Source organism: Sardina pilchardus, chromosome 16 (assembly GCF_963854185.1).
Source record: "Sardina pilchardus chromosome 16, fSarPil1.1, whole genome shotgun sequence".
Taxonomy (NCBI): domain Eukaryota; kingdom Metazoa; phylum Chordata; class Actinopteri; order Clupeiformes; family Clupeidae; genus Sardina; species Sardina pilchardus.
The window spans coordinates 8,249,669-8,271,420 of NC_085009.1; the positions used below are offsets into that span (position 1 = coordinate 8,249,669).

Sequence of the window (21,752 nt, forward strand, 5' to 3'; positions counted from 1 at the left end):
AACAGAGAATAGTTTTGAAGACATTTAATGGTGGCAAGGATGTTTTTACTCTTCTTCCGACCGGGTTTGGCAAGAGCTTGAAGAAGCCTAGCACGTCATTCAAGACACCAGGCAAGTGGTTTATCAAATCACATGCAAGGATGTTTTACAAGGACCCGCCTTCATAAATACATCTCCTATCGAGAAGTCCCAGATCCTTGTGTGAAGCAGACAGCGAACTACAGGATCTGGCGAAAGTCAGGTTAACAGAATATGGCCTTTGGCCTCATAATGTTACCCATGGCCGAAATACAGCCGCAGGGATATCCTTTACCAACCGCACTGCCATTCGTGCCATATTGCTTAAATATGCCAACAAGAACAAGACGTGTCCTGAGGAGTTTCTGTTTGTGTACTTGAAAGCCTACAAAATACTGTTGATACTCTTTTACATGGTGCTGGTTGGAAACGACAAGTTACGACCAACATGGAGGATCTTCGACAGGAAGCGCCTAACATAGTGGGTGGGAATTTTTAGATGGGGATGAGTAGTCAGCACCCTATATGACTCTGGGGGTAGTAACATTCAAATTTCCCCTATTTGTGACATAACAACAGGGGAGAAATCTGACTAGCTCACAGAAGCACATGGTTTCCGACATCAACATTTCTCAACTAACCAACGACTCAATGCACGGTTTTATTTCGGTTGATATATTTCAGATGCAACTAAAAAAAGCACAGGAAATGTGAGTTAAAATCATTTCCGAAAGAAAGCATCTTGGAAGAACACTTGATTTAGTATATTTAATTTGAAAAATGTTATACAAATACAAATATAGGAAATATTCTCAGGTTAAAATGTGAAGGCCCTATGGGGGGCCATGAAATAAATTCGTTTGTACCAAGTGACTACACACCCATTGGCTTGTAGATGGTGGTGTTGATTACCGGTAAGGGCCCCCCCACCCCCCCACACACATCATTACACCATACCCTCCACACACCATTATACACACATAAACTAGCGCCCTATATTGGGATCTGTCCGGGTAGTTAGAAACAAAATCCGTGCCGCAAATGTCTTAACAAGTAGCCTAATATCACTAAAAAGGCTTAAGTTACGACGTAAACGTTATGTTAACTTCAGGAAAGTTTGGAAAATGGGTCGCTGTATGGCGAAGATATTAGACTTAATGCCAACGATACTCAAACACTGCCATTAGAAAGCATTAGAAGGCATGTTTTGAGTGTAAACATGGCACCCATAAAACATGTGACCACCTCTGATCCAATCCTTGGCAGAACTGCTCTGAACGTTCCAAACACAGTTGGCGGTACTCACAAACATACAACGCCCCCACCACCACCATCCCAATACACACACACACACACACACACACACACACACACACACACACACACACACACACACACACACACACACACACACACACACACACACACACACACACACACACACACACACACACACACACACACACACACACACACACACACACACACACACACACACTTAAATCATACCCCACCACACACACATCACAATAGTGGGAGGTTCAAACACACCTGGCTCCACCGAAACTGATTCCCTCTTGAGGCCATTTCATTAAAAATTGCTTGGACCCCATTATTCACTGCTTGTGAAAAATGTCAAATGAATTTTCAGCAAAACTACTGAGCAAATTCAATTTGCTCCAAGGCAACTGCTCACATTTTAGGCAAAACAGTACAATTTAGCATGACTTTAAGCCTACAATAATAGGCAGACCTACAGATAAGCAATCATTGAGTACATATAAGCCATCAATTTACATTAGATAAAGGCTACACTAGATTGTGGAATAGTGTGGCTGTAGGCCTTCTAATGTGTGACCAATGAGCAGCAACAAGAGGGTAACAGTGGCATAAATTATGTCTGTATTCCATCCACCAACACATAGTCACTATCAAGCATGGATAGCATTCAGGTTACTTTGGTATGGTTCTCTATACAAAAGATCTTGCACAAGTAACTGCCGAAAACTGCGACATAAAAAATGTGCATTTGCACTGTGGCCTCTATGACATTAGTTAGCATAAGCATACAGTAGCTAACTACTGTAGCTATCCTGACCTTTTAAAGTTTTATGCACGCGCTGCGCTGCACAGTGCAAAACGCACTCATCAGACTGTAGGTTATATCAGCTAACTTGTAAGTATGAGTAAACCATAAATGAATGATTAGCTAGATTAGTGGCTGAACGTGTTAAATATTTTATTAATTCAATACACATAGGCTAGGCGATGTTAGTTCTCAGAGCTACTCACATTTGTCAGGCAGGAATACAGGCTGACTTCACTCACTCCATTTAATGTTTATCACAGCTGACGTTAACGTTTCTACTAGTTAGCTATCGTTAGCATACTGTCAGGTAGCTCTCCTCTTAGTCGAAATATAGACCTTAACGTTATAATAAAGTACTCTAACTAATGCTTTACCGACCAGCTCAGTTTAACCATTTCAATAACACGTGTAGCGTTATGCAGTCGATGTGAGACAGAAGCTTCTGACCTGTGATAACTGGATTCTTAGTATGGCTTTGATGTCCAAGGCAAGCCTTTTTGATAGCCTGCTAGACAATGCAACTTAGCTGTGTGTTATTAAATTCAGTCACACAATGTGAGTGGTAGATTGTTACCCCTTGATGTCATTCTGACCCTTGGTAATATCATGATGTCAGAAGTATTACAATAAGATATGTGAAACTTTTTGATTATCCAGGAAAGAACAAATTAAAATACCAAAATGAATTGGAGGGTAGTTTTTCTATTAAGTCTGCTCCATCATCCAAAGCCTTTTGGCGTTCTAAATCAGTGCGCTTGATCATCTAATGACCCTCTCAGAAAGGCAGCAGGCTGTTTTTCAAAGACACAATGTCCCCTTTTGTCACTGGCGCCGTGTTGAAAACAGAGGAAAGGCTGGAAGCACAGAAGGCTTTAGGACATCAGCTCACTGAAAGAAGCCTCTTGTGAAGTGGGATACTATTGATGAGCGAATTAGATTGCAGTGAGCCCCAGACCCATTTTAAACAGTTCCCCTGCCAAATCTATGCATTATGCCTTGATGTGACTGAACAATCTCATGCATTGTTGGTCTCTCTATTGCCGTGTGTGAACTCAAAGGGTGATTTCAGTTCTCTTCCACTGAAAAACATCTTCCTTTTCATGATCCCCCAACCCTGAAATAGGCCTAATTTGTTCCTCTTTTACCTTAGAGCTCTGCCTTCCTCACACTGCATGAATCTTTGAGTCAGACAGGTGTGGGCCGTGGGTGTGTGACTATATGATGAGTTACCCATGATCAGTCCAGCAACACTTCCTGTATGACCATTATCTTATCTTATCTTATCGTACCTAGATTGCAACACAAAACATTTCCACCTTTCCATATACATTGTTTGATCATGGTGCGAAGGCAGGTGTTGATTTCAAAGAATGCCTGTGTCATGCATTGTATCTGACTACTACACTTCCTTTTGCAGTCGAGCATGAGTGTATGGCTTTGTGTTGAAATTTGAAAAGGGGGAATTTTTTTGCGATAGTGACTTGTCTGTCTCCTGGACTTCCCCCATGTCTCTAATTGCATCAATGAGGTCCCATCTCACGCCATGGAAATGGCCAACATGTTTAGCAACATGTAAAAAATCCAGATAGTCTTTCATCAAATGTAATTAAGCAATGAAAAGTAATAGTACAGTTCACCAATGTCACGAGGGAGCAGTTGAAGGTTTTATTTCAATGATACACCACTATATTTATGATCTTCTTTTTAGCGCACTCCATTCATTTATAATGATACACTTGTCAGTAATGGGCAAGCAACACCTCTTTGATTTATTCATTGTGTTCTGTAGATCTTCACAAAACAATGAGTGGAAGAAACAGACCTGGCTCGTCGCCCATGCCCGCCTGTCAGCCCAGTGCGTTCTCCCGGCAGTCGCCCCGCGTGCTGATCGTGGACGCCTCGCCGCCCTGGTGGTCAGAGACGGGGGCCATTTTGTGCGAGGCGCTCGACAACTTCTTGACGCTGGCCAGCAGTCTGGAGGGGCCCAGCCGACTGCCTTTGCTCAGTGTCTACGCCGTCAACCTTCAGCAGGAGTGCCTTCTGCCTTTTGTGGTATGTGTGTGTGTGTGTGTGTGTGTGTGCTCTACTCACACATGTCTCTGTGTGTGTGTGTGTGTGTGTGTGTGTGTGTGTGTGTGTGTGTGCGCATGGGTTATGTTTTGATATCGCTAAAATCATGCCGACCCACATTTTTTCCCATCAGTATTTGTGCGATGAGTAGCACATGCTGGACATAGCATTCCCAAACAAAGCAAATGGTTTACAGTACAGTAGGCTACACTATTGCATCACTGCACTGGAATGTGGTGAGATGGAAACTTCAGCTGTTAATGGAGATAAGTGAGTATCCTCAGGAATAGGATAATGAAAAAGGGGGTCAGACCCAGACACACACTGGCCTCTCACACAGTGGCGTCTGGTTGGTCCAAGATGAGTTTGTTGTGCAAACATTTTTGAGGCATCCAAGCCAAACCAAGCCATACCACCCCTCCTGTATTTTTTATCTCAAGCCAGATAGATGGAATGGTTATTTATTTCCATTAAGAGGAAATGCCATTAAGATGAAATAATCCACGCAATGGATCTCTCTCTCTCTCTCTCTCTCTCTCTTCTCTCTCTCTCTCTCTCTCTATCCCTCTCTCTCTCTCCTTTGTCCCCCCTCATGCAGCAGGTGAAGGGGAACCTGGTGCGGCTCCGCCTGTGTGTGGACGAGCTGCGCTCTCTGCCCGGGGAGGGCTGCGTGCGCCCGCGGGGGTCCCTCCTCAGACGAGCCGTGCTGGACAGCCTGCAGCAGTACAGGCAGTACAGCAGCCACCACGCGCACACGGGGAGCGGCGGAAGTGGCGGCGGCGGCAACGCGAGCAGCACCTCCGTGGAGGTGAGATCATCAGTCTTCGGTCTTCACCACACTGGGTGCCTCTCATATAGTCTTTTATACACCCTCCCTTCCTTCCTCGATCCTCGTCCTCACTGATCTAGATAAAGAATGACGGGGCAGCAAGAATAGGATAGTCTATCCAGTGTTAGTGGGAACGAGCCTCAAGGACCGAGCATCGAGGATCTAGGAGAGAGTTTGAGAGCCACCCACTGTCTGTTTACAGATGGGTTTACCTTCCTGGTTTCTATAGAACCCACGGGCAGAGCTTGCAGTGTTTTTGGGGCGTACAAGGCCCGAGTTTTAATGATGAGGAAAGTGCAAAGTCTGAAGTCTGATTAAAGCTAATTTAATAACTAGCTAGGCAAAAGTAACTTACTTATTTAACACCATGGGCAATAAATTAAGTGTAAACAAACATTGATAAGTCACTCAATGCACCCAAATGCAGCAAGACCGCTGTAGTTCATGCATGACAACTTTGTCGACAGACTTTGCCCGCCTTTGAAATGAGGGCCCACAGCGTTCATTAAATCTCACATATGAGATTATCACACCGACTCGCGCCTGCCAAGCACTCTGTTTCAAATGATGTTATGCTTTCATCATATCATATTCTTGTTCATAAATATTCCAAAATGATTTGTTTGTATACAGTCAGTGAGTGCTGCCGTGCCTTGTTGTGTTTCCAAGATATTGTGTTCCCAAGGGGAAACTAAAACATTGTTTACTTATACCAGCTTAAGTGCTACTTTCCATTTCCCACTTACAGTACTCTGCATTGGTTTGTTCTGTATCATTTAGGCCAATGTTGGATTCACTGGGTGACGTGGAAGTAGAGTGGCAATGATATTTCTGGATGGCTTGCCACAGTGGTTGTTGAACTCTTCTTCCTGTGTGGAAAAATAAGCTCATATTCCTCCGTAATGGATTCTTATTAATCTAAGAGGCATCACTATGAGAAGATTACATTTCACACCACACACTAATGTCCTTTTGTCTGCTCAGTGGTCTTAGCCTAAATTGTATGTGTAGGCTAGAACCATATCCATATTGAATGTTTTCTTCATCTCAGAGCAACACACTGCAAGTCCAGGTTCCTAAGATACCATGACTAATTATAGCATGAACTCTATAGATTTTTTTTTAAGACTTCAATTACATCCATGTCCACATCAGGCACATGTTCCATTCTATTTTCATCACCCACCCACTAAGCTAACAGCAGCCAGTGTGTGGTCTACCGTGAGAGATGAAACCTGTACACACACACACACACACACAGACAGAGGGAGAGAAAGACACACACACACACACACACACACACACACACACACACACACACACACACACACACACACATGCACACATACTGTATACATACAGTACACATACAGTAGACATTCACACACACACACACACACACACACACACACACACACACACAGTGAGAGAGAGAGAAAGACACACATACGCATACAGTACACATACTGTACACACACACACACACACACACACACACACACAGTGAGAGAGAGAGACACACATGAAGACAAACACACACACACACACACACACACACAGATGAAACCCAGGGCTGGCATCAGCCATGCGTGTTATTCACATCCCCGTCTCCCCCAGAGCGGATGGCAGAGTGTGTGCTGCTCGGCGCCCCGACTCCTGCGCTGAGAGAGACACGCTGACAGTAGCCGCACGGCCGGCCGGGACAATTTGCTTCACAGCAGGCCCCATTAAAGCAAGATGAGGGGGAAAGAAAAAAGATGGCACTCCTTTTTTCTTCCTCTCAGCGGAAGACCCCATAATCAGATGTAATCACATTGCTCAGACTCTTTTTGCTTGGGCCTTAATGGGATTATAGGTGCATTTGAAGCCACTGTCTCTGCTCATTTACAACAGGGCTGTTGGGGACTGTGATCTCCTGTAATGGTTATAGAGGGAGAGAGAGATTTTTTTTTTCTCTCTCTCCTTTCTTCTCTGTACGCCAGCCAGCTAAAGGGCTCTACGCTGTTGCGTGTTTGTACATGAAAAGTGTGATTTATGGGGCACCCCCCCAAAGCCCCCACCCCCCCCCACCCCCACACATGCCCTTTCATCAGGCCGGTCATGAGACTGGGATTAATAGGCAGCATGTGGCTATTTGAGCGTGATAAACCTGCTGATATGAAACGCGCAGGGAGGTCGACTCGGGTGGAGAGAGCGGGGCCTTGCTGACGAGGGCTGGGGGCGGGTGGAGGCGATGGCGTAAGAGCTGGAGTTTTTGCAGCCTTGGGGGCGTTGTTATGGAGTCAGGAGTGAAACAGTTTCGTGCCGGCTGGTTGTGTCTCATCGTTAGGGAGAGGTTCTTGTCTTGTCCCATTATCACATCCTGCCTGATGCTGATTTACTCACCTGCTCACCAGGAGTCAACCTAGGGACTTTTATTTTGTCTTTACTACTCTGATATCCTAGGGAACCATTGCAAAGCTTTGAATTAATGATTTGTGATGACGTGCTATTAGTTCATGTGCCCCCAAGGGATTGGAAGCATGACTGGCAGTGCTGATGTAAGGCTGCGGCGGTTGAGCTGCTATAAAAAAAGGTGTGTGATTGCTGGCAGACTGACAGCAGTGCTGTGTCTGCCTGAGGTTTCCGGCTGTCGTGTGTGTGTGTGTGTGTGTGTGTGTGTGTGTGTGTATGTGTGACATGAAGACTTTGTCATGCAATTCCAGTCATGCCTGGGGCCCTGAACACTTTCCGAATACAATTTTGCTCTTCACAATCATCTGCACGACCGTTTCTGTCACCTTGGATTCAGACTTTGCCACAATGTAATGGGCCATGGAACAAAAACCACACACATCACTATTTAGGGGAACCCAGGGGATCAAAACTAGACCAGATGACACAACCTAAGAAAGTCTCATACTGCGTCGTTATACTTTTACTGAAATTTGAAAAGGTAACAACAGTGGTAAAAAGATAGCAAGAGTGATGTCCTCAGCTGTGTTGGATCATGGCTAAAACATTCGAGGCAAAAATAACTATCATGAAAGAAACAAGTTGGCCAAAACAACATCAGGGGTCATTACCTGAAGATCACATGACCCAGTCCCCTGAAGGCCATTAGATTGTAAATGAGTGAGCACACTTTACAAGTACCCCAAACACTTTGCAGTAACAATGTTAGAGTGTTTCACTCTAATATTTTTGCTTGGCAGAAAGTGCTGTGTGGGTGTAAGATAGGCTGCCCTTCGGTAGTGTTACACAAATCTGAGGCACTCCAATGGGAAGGCATCAAATACCTTTGATATCACTCGCTCAATATGAAATTTAAAAAGCCTACACATTTTAGCCTTCATCTGGGCCTTTACAAATACATTTACAGTATCTCCTCCCATTGGACAAGTGCCCTCGCTGACCAAATGAGACTGACTGACGTTAACATCAGTTCTTCCACACTGGTATTCCTCACTGGGTGACATTAATATCACACTTCTCAGTACTTCCACACTGGCAATCCCTATCGACTAACCTTATTAATCAGCCTTTTCAGTACTTCCACACTGGCAGTCCCTCATCGACTAACGCTAATAATCAGGCTTCTCACTACTTCCTCACTGGCGTTCCCCCAGGTGACCGTGATGACCAGTCAGCCGGGCCGAGCGCTGCTGCGCGAGCTGGAGGCGGGGCTGAGGGACTCGGAGCTGGGCAGCCTGCGGCGCCTGCTGGTGGTGCAGATCTCCCCCCAGCAGCAGCTGATGGCCGGGGAGCCGGGCTGGACGCCTGACGGCCCCTCGCCGGAGGACTCGGAGGGTAAGTACAGTACAGTACAGTAGCACCGTACCGCACCGGCAAGGGCTGGCACCTCTCCAATAGGCCTGTGTGCTTTGTTTCTGCTGCCTCAAATAACTCTTTCAACTTTCTAAACCCTCTTTATTACACCGTCCCCATGACAGCCATGAACGGGTGTATGAGTGTGTCTGTGTGTGTGTAGCGGTGTGTGTGTGTGTGTGTGTGTGTGTGTGTGTACTGTAGGTGTGGTGTTTGTGTGTGTGTGTCCTAGGGGATCTATTTGTAGTGGATATCTGTACTGTGAGTTTTTCATCCAATATTGGCTCGATCTTGAGAGACCACAAAGCAGAATTACTTGGGGGAGAGGATGTATTTATTCAAGTCACAGCCAGATTCACCACTACACACACACACACACACACACACACACACAGAAACACACACACACACACACACATACATACACTGTAGAAACACACACAAACACACACACACGCGCATATCACACGCACACACACGCACACACACACACACACACACACACACACACACACACACACACGTCCTCGTCCCCTCAGCACCTCCCAGCTGTACCCACTGTGGTCACCAGAGCCCATAAACACGTCCAGAACCCCCTGAGCGGCAGACTCCGGAGGACAGGCTCAGTCGCAGCAGCCTGAGAATCCCACCGTGCAGACTGCAGAGCGGGTGTGTGGACGAGAGGGGAGGAGACGGCAGCCCTCTCCCAGCCGCTCCGTCGCTGCCTGCGTTAAGGTGTAATTAAGCTCAAATTAAAGCTCTTACGTAATTACGTTAATTAAAGTTAAAGTGTGGCAAGTGGTATCCGCGACTCCAGGGTCAAAAAAAAAAGAGAGAGGACTCGAGGTACTCGTCTTTTCTAGAAAGCAGGACCTGCCTTCAGAAAATGGGAGCAAAAATAAAGTCTTCAGCCCCCAAGACGTCGCTCAGCATAGTAATTTAGCATCGCACCACGCTAATCTCACGCTGTTAACGCTAGTCATTTTGGGCAGTCGAAAGGAGGCATGTGGAAAAGAGAGGTTCTCAGGAGACAGCACGTAGACATGACACAGAGCAAACTGTCTGCTGTCTGAGTAACTGTGATCACACACACACACACACACACACACACACACACAAACACAAACACAAACACATGCATAAACAAGAAGGTGCCTTGACATTAACAATGGAGATCTCTCTGTTACCAAGCCTGGTTCAGGAGCAGAGCTCTCGCTCTTGACAGGGTTTTCCCCTGCATCAGCACCAGAGACTGTATAAATAAGGTCAACGCTCATCGAGGACTTACAGGAATGTTGATGATGTAGGATGGGTGCGAGGGGTTGGGCCAGGAAATATGTGCATTTGCTCCCAACGCCTTGCCAACACTTAAGAATTCTTAGGATATTACCCCGCCCCCGCCCCCACCCCTCTTTTCTCATAATTTATTTACTTTGGGTCAGACAGAGTAGCACTTCCTTCTCGAAGGGCTAACTATGGTTGTCCAGTAAAACTCTCTCTCTCTTTTTCTTTCTCTGTCTCTCTTTTCACTCTCTTTTTCTTTCTCTCTCTCTCTCCCTCTCTCTCTCTGTATCCTCTGGCTGTCCTCTCTCCTTTGTCTCCTCATCAACTCTCTCACTAACCTTAAAACAAGCCCATAACCTCGGCGGCTCCACAACTGCTGCTGTGCCTCAGCCAAAGTCATCACAAAGCAGATCCTCGTCTCTCACTCGAACCATCGCTGGTTCCATTACCCATAGAACTCCATTTCAGGAGGTCGGGTCGTATGGTGACGACCTTTTAAAAAAAATAATATCTTTTTAAAAAAAATATCTTCTACCACACAGCCCTGTCATGTGGAGAGGAAAAGGTCAGTTATATAAACTCAGAGATATATATTTTTTTTAAAATGAAAAGGTCTCAGTGGCCTGTTCTGGAGTCAGCCAGACAGCTCATCTGCTTCCCAGTCTGTGTTGTGTCCTACTGGGCCGAGCGCTTGGCTCTGAGGGCCGGGTTCCCTTATGCTTGGCTGGGGCCGAGGCTGAGCTGAGCTGCACTGCGCGGCTCTTAAATACAGGCCGGGTCAGACTCTGGAGACGAGCCCAGAGACGGGGTGTCCCCTGAGGTCTCGCTGGATACCTACGCACGGACGAGCATATGCGCACACACACCCACACACACTCACGCATAAGCGTGCACGGGCACACACACACACACACACACACACACGTACACATGTACAGGACGTGGAGTTGTCCACCCTACATACAGACACATACACATGCACATTCAGAGAATCTCACAATCATGCATGCATGAATTGATACACTCCTGCATACTGTACACACACACACACACACACAGACACACAGACACACAAAGTGCATTTGCAGGTGCTCATGCAGCCTCTTAGCCAGTTCTAGTTTGTCTGCCAAGGTAACACCCTGACCTACATCCTGTTTTTACTAGAAAGCCTCTTGTCCGTTCCAAGTGATAGTGTATCTGTTTGTGTGTGTGTGTGCGTGTGTGTGTGTGTGTCTGTGTGTCTGTGCGCGCTAATGCGTGAGCATGTGTGGGTGTGTGTGCATATGTTCGGCCGTACGTAGGTATCCAGCAAGACCTCAGGCCAGGGACACCCCGTCTTCGGGCTCCTATCTCTATGCTTGAATGCTCATGTATGTGTATGGACGTGTGAATATGCTTGTCTGTAAGTATGCTTGTGTGTGAGTGTGCCTAAGTGTTCTATCCATATGTCTGGGCCTATGATATGCATTATGTTTCTCCAAGTTTGCATTGCACAGCGCACAGGAAGAGGGGATTACCGGAGAGGACAGCTGACGTGACGGCCCGGCCCGTCGTCCCCTCTTGCTGTCCCCTATGACACGTGGGCAGCTCTTAAATCAGCAGGCTTTAGCATGGAGCTAATTACACTTAAGCCCTGGCCTGCTAGTATCTCGGGCTTGCATCAGCACAATGTTCCAACCCATCTCCAGCGAATCACGGTGGATTACAACACCCCCCCACCTCCCCCCGCTACACACAAGTCCTTCGGGGACATACATGTACCAGTCATTGGGATGCATCCACATGTGTTTCCTCCTACCTGAGATGAGTGGAACCAGTGTTGTGGATTCTAGAGTCTTGCTGCATTGTTGCAGCCCGGAGCAGTGGGGTTTGGGTAGCATGGTGGCCCATCCCCATTGCCTACATTAGCATGTCATTAGAGACGGACGCATATAGCATAATGCCTGAGCTCAGCCTAAATGTAGATGATTCCTGATTAATTAGACCGGGTGACCTTTCACCCCCTCGCTTACTTGTTCCGCAGTTTAAATAGATGAGTCATTATGAATGCAAGGCATGGGGTGAAGCATCGTGGATTTGATTGCCTTGGCGTTATTTGCAGTCATTGCATGTATGTATGTACTGTATGCTGGAAATGTAGAAGTTCCAATTCAGTAGACATGATTTTTTTTTGGAAAACCAGGAAAATTTCAGGAAAATGCCCCATATAGCTCTTCAAGCAGAATACATACTGCATCTAATGTATGTATGGATACATATATAGTTAAACAGATTGGCGTTTACATCTTGGCGGGGTATAGCCATGCCGTGCATTCATATGTGTCCATGAGAGCAGTGCCAGTTTTGCCCAGTAAAGTGTTGTGTCCATGTGTGGTGCCTTGTGATCTCGGCCTCCTGTGATGTGGCGGGGAGTGTTTGGCCAGGCAGTCTAGACGGCCCCCGCTCTCGCTCCTGTATCTTGTCTGTATTAATCTCCTCATCGCGCTGCCCCCTCCAGCTCCAGCGCCTCCCCTGCCAGCGCCGCTCTCTCTTCTTTGAGGCGGCAGATTTAGGGTGGCGGTTTGGGAGGGGTGGCGAGTCTCCGCCCGTACACCCATCCACCCCCCAGCCAGCCCTCCATCCCTCCACCACCGCTATCCCTGCCTCTCTCTGCTTACCCCCCCCCCTCCATCACCATCACCATGGTGACGGGGTTTCGGGGCGGCCTGGGTATAGCGCTGTGATGTGAAAAGGCGGGCGCGGCGATAATTTCTGGCTGCCTCCCGAGGAGTGGCTGCTCAATAAGAGGCCGTGCGGTAGCGGTAGCGACGGGCCACATATCACCAGCCGACGGTGCAGAGTGAGGAAAAGAGATGGAGGAGACCGTAAAGTGTGGCTGGGCCAGACAGGGAGAGAAAGAGAGAAGGGGAGAGTGGAGAGAAAAGCAGAGGGGGGGATAGAGAGAAGAAGCCAGGGGGATGAGCGATAGATTAGAAATACAGACACAAGAGTGAAAAAGTGAAGAATAACAAGTGAAACGAACGAAAGGAAAGAGGGAAGAAGGGAGGAAGGGAAAGGTGGTGAGACTTGGCAGCGGAGTTGGCATTTAGAGGCTGAGTGTGCCTGTGTTGGAGGCAGCAGCATAAACTAGGTGATAATTGGTGTACATTAGCAGCTATGTGAAAATCGAATAGATTCATTCGTAGTGTGCTCGTGTGTGTGTGTGTGCGGGTGGGTGGGTGTGTGTACGTGTGCCTGTGGAATTTTTATGTGCTGCTGTTGTAAACACCTGCACCTGTTTCACACACACACTCAATTCCCCAGACCATTAACCTCGGCAAAATATCTACCCGGGAAACCGTTCAAACTTCAACAAACTTGCTCACCCTAGAAGAACGGACTCAGACACTGACAGACTAAACACGGCCATAGAAACAGATAGTTTATGTTGGGTTAAAGTCCCCAGTGTGGCCTCTGTGTATTCTTCCCACCTCCTCATCCTTCCAGCAGATGTTGTTTAACTCTTCTCCTCTCCACGAAAACCCCGGCTGTCATGTGAAACTCACGGGGATCGGGCGGGAGAAAGAGCGAGCACACCGGAGAGAGTGATAGACGGCACCTGTCTGCCGGTTTTTCCTCTCGGCGGCGTTCCGGTAACACCTGGCCCTCGCCGCTTATGAGACTCCCATGACGGGGAGCATCCATCACTCGAGCTCTCCAGACGCTATAGCAGGGAGGGCGGCTCTGCCACAGGCCTGCCCGTCTGTGTGGCTGTCTGTATGCCTGTCTCCCTGTCTGCCTGTCTGCCTGCGTGTCTGTCTGTCTGTCTCTCTGTCTGTCTCTCTGTCTATCTGTCTGTCTGTCTGTCTGTCTGTCTGTCTGTCTGTTTGTCTGCCTGTCTGACTGCCGTCTCCAGCTCCAGTAGGGGTCATCTCAGGATAGCTCAGCTCCTCCCTCGGGCTTTCTGGAGCCCCAACTTCGACAAGAGTTCCTCCCAAGTTCAGTACGGGGTGAATAAATTTGATACAGGCCCGGCTGTTGTTGTTTTGAAAGCAATGGAGCTTATCAGGGCACATTGTGTCTTATTCGGAGATAGTGAGGCTTTTTTTTATTGGCAAAAAAATTCATTGGAGTTTTATTTTACAGTACATTGGGGAGAGGGGGTGGTGGTGATGGTGGGGGTGGGGGGTGAGGGGAAGGATTTTGCTTGATGTTATAGGATTTATTTTTGCTGGTCGTCAAGATTATCTGTGGAATAACGGAAACTGGTTTTGAGATTAAATTGGGAATCTTTTTTCTCTTTTTCATCTTTTTTAGAGATTAAAGCTCTAGAATCTTTACTGCGGATGGAATCATCATCATGTAGCTCTCCCCGTTGGAAATAGGTCATTATAGATTAGCTTGGACTAGATTAGACCACGTTTGCACTGTTTGGGCCCTGATTAGACCGGGTTAACTGGAGGTGATGTAATGTCTTCTTGAGAGACGGCAGGTCAGCTTGGTGGACATTAATCAAGGCTGGATGACTGGCTCACACCACAAGCTCTTTCTTACATCGCTGCATATCAACGGTTTACGCTAATTACACACGCCCCCAAATTAATTACCCAAATTGCTCTCCTGGGGTGGAATCAAGAGACGATTAAATCCGTTTTGGGGGGAGGAAAAGGGGGCCGGTGGCGGCTTTTAGCCGCATTTACAAACACTGATGGGGAATTGGGGAAGGGAGCCGAATTGGAGGATTGAGAATTAGAGACAGAGCGAGGAGGGAGACTGGGACAGGGATTGGCAGAAACAAAGAACGGCTAAAACAAATCCAAAAAGGGAATGTTGAAGGGTCGACGATGAGCTGGAGGAAACTTGACAGAAAGTGAGTCCCGAAACTAAGTGAGGATGAGAGAGAAGGGGGAGAAAAGTGCCGCACGAGGCTGCTGTTGTCGGCTCAGCAGCAGCGGCACCAAGAGAGAGAGATAGAGAGAAAGAGAGAGGGAGGCTTCAGAGGACAATAGCATAAAACATCACTTGCCTCAAGGCGTTCTGAGCGACCAGAAGTGACACCATAAAAAGCCTTTCATCCGTGGGGAGCATGGCTGATCACCCAAACATGACTCATCACGATAAAGCAATCTGAGAGGGGACACAATGTCTCCACTTTTAGCATCCCATGAAGCGCTTTGAATCTGGAGCAGGAGATGAAAGGAATATCCGGCGATACGTTTTTGAAAACGGTCATGCCAATTATGGGCATGTTTAGCTCACTGCCTCATAAACCAAGTCTGTTTTAGTTTTGTTTTGTTTTTTTTGTTCCCCCTTTACAGAACGATGATCGCTATGCTAACTCTCTGCCTCTCGTCTTCTCAGTAAACTATGCTGTGTTTATGTGCAAGGTGAAGTACTGTCCTCTGATTTTCCTGCAAGTGGCCTTGTACAGTCACCCCTGAGGTGGACAATGCAGCTAGCCTTCACTCATAATTAATGGGCTCACACCGATCCCCTTGCATTGCTCTTAGCAGGCAGCGCTAGTGTTTGTGTGCACAGCCTCAGCCAAATTCATCTGACATGCTGCAGGCTTAAGCTTAAGGAAATCGTTGCTTTGTTGCAAGTCTGGTTTCCCATTATCTCTTGGCTTAAGGCTAAGGTAAACAGATCCTCCATTTTAAGTATGTCGGGCAGCAGGGCCCTTTCTCTAAATGGAGATATTGCTCTGGCTGTTTCGCAGCAGCGCATCGGGCCTACTCAGTGGAGATAAAGCACCTCTTTGAAACCAGGGATGATGGATGGCTGTGTTACGTGGAGAGAGAGATAGAGAGAGAGAAAGAGAGAGAGCGAGAGAGAGAGACGGAAAGAGATTGAAAGAAGAGACTGACATGGTGGTCCTTGCAAACTCTCTACATCACTCAGTGTGCATTTTCTCAGGAGGATTTGGGCCCGATTATGCTGTTTGAGGGATTTAAGAGGATCTCTTCCTCCCTTCCCCTCCCTCGGTTTCTCTCTCCCTTGTCTCTCTCTGTGTCCTCCCTTGTCTCTCTCTCTCTCTCTCTCTCTCCCTCTGAGTTTGAATATGTGCAAAAAAAGAGCCAATAAAGCCCTTAGCTCATCTCTTCTCTCTTCATTTAATGGAGATAATTTTTTGGGTACAAGATAGAGGATTTATGCTGGAAATAGCTGGATATTCATCACAGACGTCAATGGCTTGGCAGTCGTGCGCGTTTGATCTGAAACCTCAATAATTATTTTTTTTCCTTTTTGGCAATGCAGCTTCATTTGGAAAATGTCAAATGCTTTGACATGCATTCAGACGGCGGTCGTTCCAAATCCTGCAGCGAAGCACCTCTTTCAGTCCCTCTTTTCCCCGTGACCATGCCAGAATGAGAACTTTATAATTGGCGTGTTATTGCGGATTTGAGAATGTTTCCATTGTTTAGGCGGGCTGTGATAAAGGTTGATTAAGCTTGAGAGGTTCCAGAACCCCCTGTGTTATTTTTCCAGCCAGCGCTGGAGGGGGGGGGGGGAGTAGGCCTCGTCAGGTCCATAGTTCAGGAAACAGCCCCCTGCTGCAGCTAGAGGACAGGGGGAGGTCAGGCTCTCTTACGACAGCAACGCAGAGACAGGTGTGTGTGTGTCCAGGTGAACATCACTCGCCACCGCGCAATATCGCTGAGCTCTTTCCTCTCTCTGCTTTATCCTGCTGTCGGCACCATGTCCTATCTCTCTCTCTCTCTCTCTCTCTCTCTCATTCTCGCTCTCTCTCTCTTTCACTCTCACAGTCTCTCGCGAAATGAAACGACAGCACTAACAGTCACAGTCACCTTTTAGAATTCAGAATAGCAGCTTTCTTTGCTGCAAAAGCTGCTGGTGAGGTTATGTGACTGTTCCACAAGTTCCAGGCACATTGTGTCCGTTTACCTGGGCGCTGGACAACATCCCCGTGGGCTGAAAGCTTCCCTGAGTAGCCGTGGGCTTTCTACAGAATATTGCTGGTAATGGAATCAGTTTCGCCTCGCTCCTTCCTGCTCTGCAAGTACATGGGGCTCATCAGTGTCCATTATGGCCTCTTGAAAGGAGAAGCTCCATCATCTTTGGCAATCACTTTAGCCAATCACCCATAATTCAGTCACTCGTTTCTCCCATGAGCTACATGTTCCTTCCGGAAGCTTCACTCTATCTGCTGGCACCATCAGGATGAGACTCGACGCACCATTATTCCCAAATGAACCTGTGGTCGGGTGGTCAGCAGAGGAGCCAATCACGCTCATCGCATCGTCCCACGGACCACACAGTGATCACATGACAGGATGTGAGATATAGTCCAGCGGAGTGTCCTGCTCGCCACTGATTGCAATCTTCTCTGAGCTCCGAGGGGGAGAATTGGCTCATATATCACAGATGACAGAAGTTGCCAGGGAACTGTTGATTGCAGATTGGGATCTCCTTCTCTCCTGCGTCTGAATGTCATCCAAAGATGGAGGGTGTGTGATTATGACCAACTCAGATGACACTGCTTTCATGGAATAATATCCATTAATATTTCTATAGAATACTATATTAATATCAGTATCATGGAATTCAGCCAGTGCCCTTCAGTTGTGCGAGTCAAGTTATGTGCATATCTTAACTTTTCAGTTCATCTCGAGAGTGAGAAACCCTCTAATTATCCAGTTCTCATAATGCTTTGATTTAACGCAAGAACAGGCCAGTTCTTTTGAGTTACAGCGAGCTATCCCATGATGAATGAACCACAATTCACATCGTTAATTATCGCAAAGTTAAACTTCCCGGTCTTGTCTCGCGTCTGTAAATATCCTCGAGTGGAGGAAGTCGAGCCCTAATGTACGAACGCTTCTATGCTGGGATTTGTCACGGGAAAAGTAAATGAAAGTCGGAGGAGCACTCTAGGAGAGGCAGGTTCACCGGGTCCATGCCAGAAAGCCAGAGCCAACTCAGTCCACGTACTTAGTCCTTGCTAATGTAATGGGAAGAACTGACCTTTGTTTTTAATTTTCTCTCATATTTGGCTATGATGACTCACTGTAAACCGGACAAAGGAGGAAGAGGATGATAATGTCGGAAGGCTTGGGGAGATCTGTGGGTGGGCCGGGGTGGGTCGGAGAAGGATGGATGATAATTGGATTTAATCTCTACTTGCTGACGGGCAATATGGGGGGCGATCGGCTCCTAAGCCTCCACAGGTCTGACCTCACCTCTCCCCTCCCTCGCTCACGCCATCTGTGCGACATTTACAGTAATCGCTCATACTTTTTTTTTCCGTCTCTCTTTCTTTTTGATGGGAGGCCTTGGTGTGATAAGGAAAAGCACAGTGGATTATAATGGGACTTTTTAAGCAGTTTGAGCCCATTATATCATCGACTTCCGTAGGAGTGTGTATGCGTCAATCCCGGATGCAAATTTTGCTCTTACACATACATTGTCATAGCACCGAGGTTCAGTTTGACTCAAGTGATCTGCAGAATCTGAATAGTTTAGCACTCTTGCAGATTACATCATAGACCATCTGGCATATACTACTATACATTTGCCATAGAATAGCATAATATGCTAAAATGAGTTATGTGAATTAAATGGAGTGTGAAGACAGTAAATGAATGTGTAGTAGACTGTAGATGAATGAAGAACCTCTCGTTATTTAAATGGCCGTGAAGATCAGACTCACTTCAACAGGTTCCTTTAAATTTGCTTTGTTATTGATTTTCCGTCACACATGCCCAGTACACAAATAGAACATCCATTTGTCAATTAATGCTTTCCTTCCTTTCTGTAATTGATCAGTGGACCCTGACTTATTGATTTCTCCCTTTTTTAAATAATACCGACCACCTGAACTGCTTGTGGTGCAGTGTACAGTGCAACTCCTATTGGTCATCATAGCATATGTGGAACTCCTCTCTTGTTTGTTTTGGGATTTGCAAAGCAGTGCAATACGAGTTGCAGAAAACCATTAAGCAAGTTGCTCTAATTAAGGCTGCTTTTTCAGTGATTTTGTTTTTGGGCTGTAAATATAGTAGGCTTGGTTGTTGATTAGCTGCTGTGTGGAATCCTGTACATGTACTGTAGTACGAAAACATCCATCCAACACACCAGAGATGTTGAAGTCATAGGGTAGGTTACAGGTAAAGGATTCACTTCCTCAGCAGCGACGGAAATGAGTACAGAATGCTAGCCCATTCCCTCTCGTGTAGTAGTTTAGTCTAGTCATGTGTTCAAACATTTGAAATCCTGTCTGGTTAGACACACTGACTAGACTTAACTACCACACGAGAGAAAGAGACTTGGCATTCTGTGCTAGGCCTACTGTTGACCTCATGTTCATCACCGCTAACAAAGTGAATTAGACATTCTCCGCCCATATGCTCCTCTGCTCAGGAGCAACGACTTGCAAAGGAAGCAGCGGCCTTTATGGTTATGGTATTTAGCAGGACGGTTTTGTCCAAAGCGAAATACAAATAACAACAATACAACGGTTACATTTTGCAGTAAACAAATTAAAAAAGTTGGTAAGACTACACCAAGGAGAACGGCAGCATTAAACAACAATTTAAATTCAATCAATGGCCTAATGAAAATAAACAAATACTATAATAAGTTTAAATACGTTAAAAAGTCAGCCTCACACACTTATCGATGAGACGCCTAATGCTGGAGGACATGTCACAAACAGCCCGAGCTCATCAATACCAATCTACAAGTGCACGTAAATCGCCAGCGTTGAGGCACGTTTGACTTTCAGATCTGCTGTGGGGAGGATAGCCTGACCCCGGTCACTAATGACCAGGAAAAGCAATTATCTGGAAGAGGCCTCGACCGGAGATCACGTCATGTCCGAGCCACGGCTACTGTCTCATTTGCTAGTCCTCCCCTGACACTTATTGGCACGAGTGGGATCGATCTCCTGGCTGTCTTTTTTCGTCTCGTTTTCACTCATCCGCACCTCTCTCTTTTTTTACCTTGTCTTTCGGTCCCTCTCTTTCCACCCTTTCTCCATTTCACTCTCTTTCAATCTCAGTTTGCCTCTCTCTCTCCTCTCCTCTCCTCTCCCCTCCTCTCCTCTCTTCTCTCTCTTTTTCTCTGTGCGAGGGGGGGGCTGAGCGATTGAGCCTGTCCCACTCGCTCACTCTAGACTGCAGCAGGCCCTCACAGTGGAGGATAAATAATTCACAGGGAAAGGTTAATGTGGAGGCAGCTCCCTTTCTCTCTCCCTCTCTCTCTCTCCCTCTCTCCCTCCCTCTCTCCCTCAGCAGCACTTATGCTCTCGTTCAGGGTGGCCCTAAGCTGCTCCATCTCTTGTTGGCCGTTCAGGCTCTTTGTGTCGGTAACACACAACATGACGGGAGCAGTGACACCAAACGTTCCTTTACAGAGTGTTGACCTAACCTTGTTGTGGCGGTTCACCTGGGTTATATAATCCTATAGGCTTTACAAAATGCCGCAGACAGACTGCAGAAAAGAGGCCTGAAAAGCACTGAGAGGAAATGTTGCAGCTACGTTTTGACAGGGTTTTTTTTTTTTGCCATCAGCTTTGTCAACTAAATGGGCAGTTTCACCTCTTTGCCTTTTTACATAAAACCTTTTAAAAGCAACGTGTCTGGCAATGCGCCACGGACGTACAGTAGCTCTGAGATATGACACTAAACTTGAGAAATACGTGTCAAAGGTTTCTCTTCATAATTCAGCTGTATGTTGACCCTATTGCTCATTCAAAGTATACCATTAACCTCTGTAGCCCTCTATTAAAAAAGCACTGAATATGATCATTTTTAAGGAACTTTTCAATGCAACGCAAACTGTGAGCTGTAGCTTGGTGAGCTGGGAGGGCAGATGGAGTGCCAGTCAGCTCGGGAATGGAGCAGTGGCCCCCTCTAGTGGCAGAGAGTAGAACTGCCCACCGGGTTGAAATGAGTTTAGTCATGGCCCTTCCAAACAGCTATGACTGGTTGTACCGTACATTTGCTTATTTTAACAGTTGACATTTATGCCATCTACCCATCACCATATTTGCGTAATTGCTATCACTTTCCAACTGTCCAATTTCTCTATGATCAATCTCTCTCGCTGTCTGTGTAATTAATCTGATAAATGGCCAAATATAATTGCCAAACGGGGTACAGGTGAGTATTACGAATTATAAACCACATAGATCACTCTGATGAGATAAGCCCAAGGTACATCACCTAATTTGCTAATCTCTCTCTTCCTCTCCCCTCTCTCCCTTTCTTCCCCCTCTCTCTTTCTCTCTCTCTCTCTCTCTCTCTCACACACACATTTCCCTCTACTCTCCCTCTCTCTCTTTCTCTCTCTCCCTCTGTCTCTCTCAAACAAACACACACACACACACACACACTCCCTCCGCCCTCTCCCTCTTTCTCTCTCTCTCTCTCACACACACACACACCCTCTCCCTCTCTCTCCCTCCCCCTCTCCCTCCCCCTCTCTCTCTCTCCCTCAGAAGGCCTGATGCTTGGCACAGAGATGGACCTGCAGGTGGTGGAGAGCAGCGTGGTTGCCGTGGAGAGTGTTCTGAAGGCGTGGCTGCACGAGCAGGCGGGGGAGCGGGAGCATCTGCACCTGCTGCTGCCCCCCGTCCTGCAGCACACCGTTGGCCACGCCCACCCCCACACCCCTGGACCCCGCAAGCCCAGCCCCAGTACTGACCCTTTCATG

At 46.9% G+C, this 21,752-nt stretch overlaps 1 protein-coding gene across 1 annotated transcript in view; it reads left to right on the top strand.

Annotated features, from left to right (window-relative positions):
* Positions 1-2,117: 2,117 nt before the first annotated feature.
* m1ap (meiosis 1 associated protein) overlaps positions 2,118-21,752 on the top strand; it is a 28,980-nt gene continuing 9,345 nt past the window's right edge. The window contains exons 1-5 of the mRNA XM_062516571.1: positions 2,118-2,194; positions 3,897-4,159; positions 4,776-4,985; positions 8,615-8,795; positions 21,538-21,735. Coding sequence (XP_062372555.1) covers positions 3,911-4,159; positions 4,776-4,985; positions 8,615-8,795; positions 21,538-21,735 — 838 coding nt within the window. The 5' untranslated portion in view covers positions 2,118-2,194; positions 3,897-3,910. The remainder of the gene's footprint in view (positions 2,195-3,896; positions 4,160-4,775; positions 4,986-8,614; positions 8,796-21,537; positions 21,736-21,752) is intronic.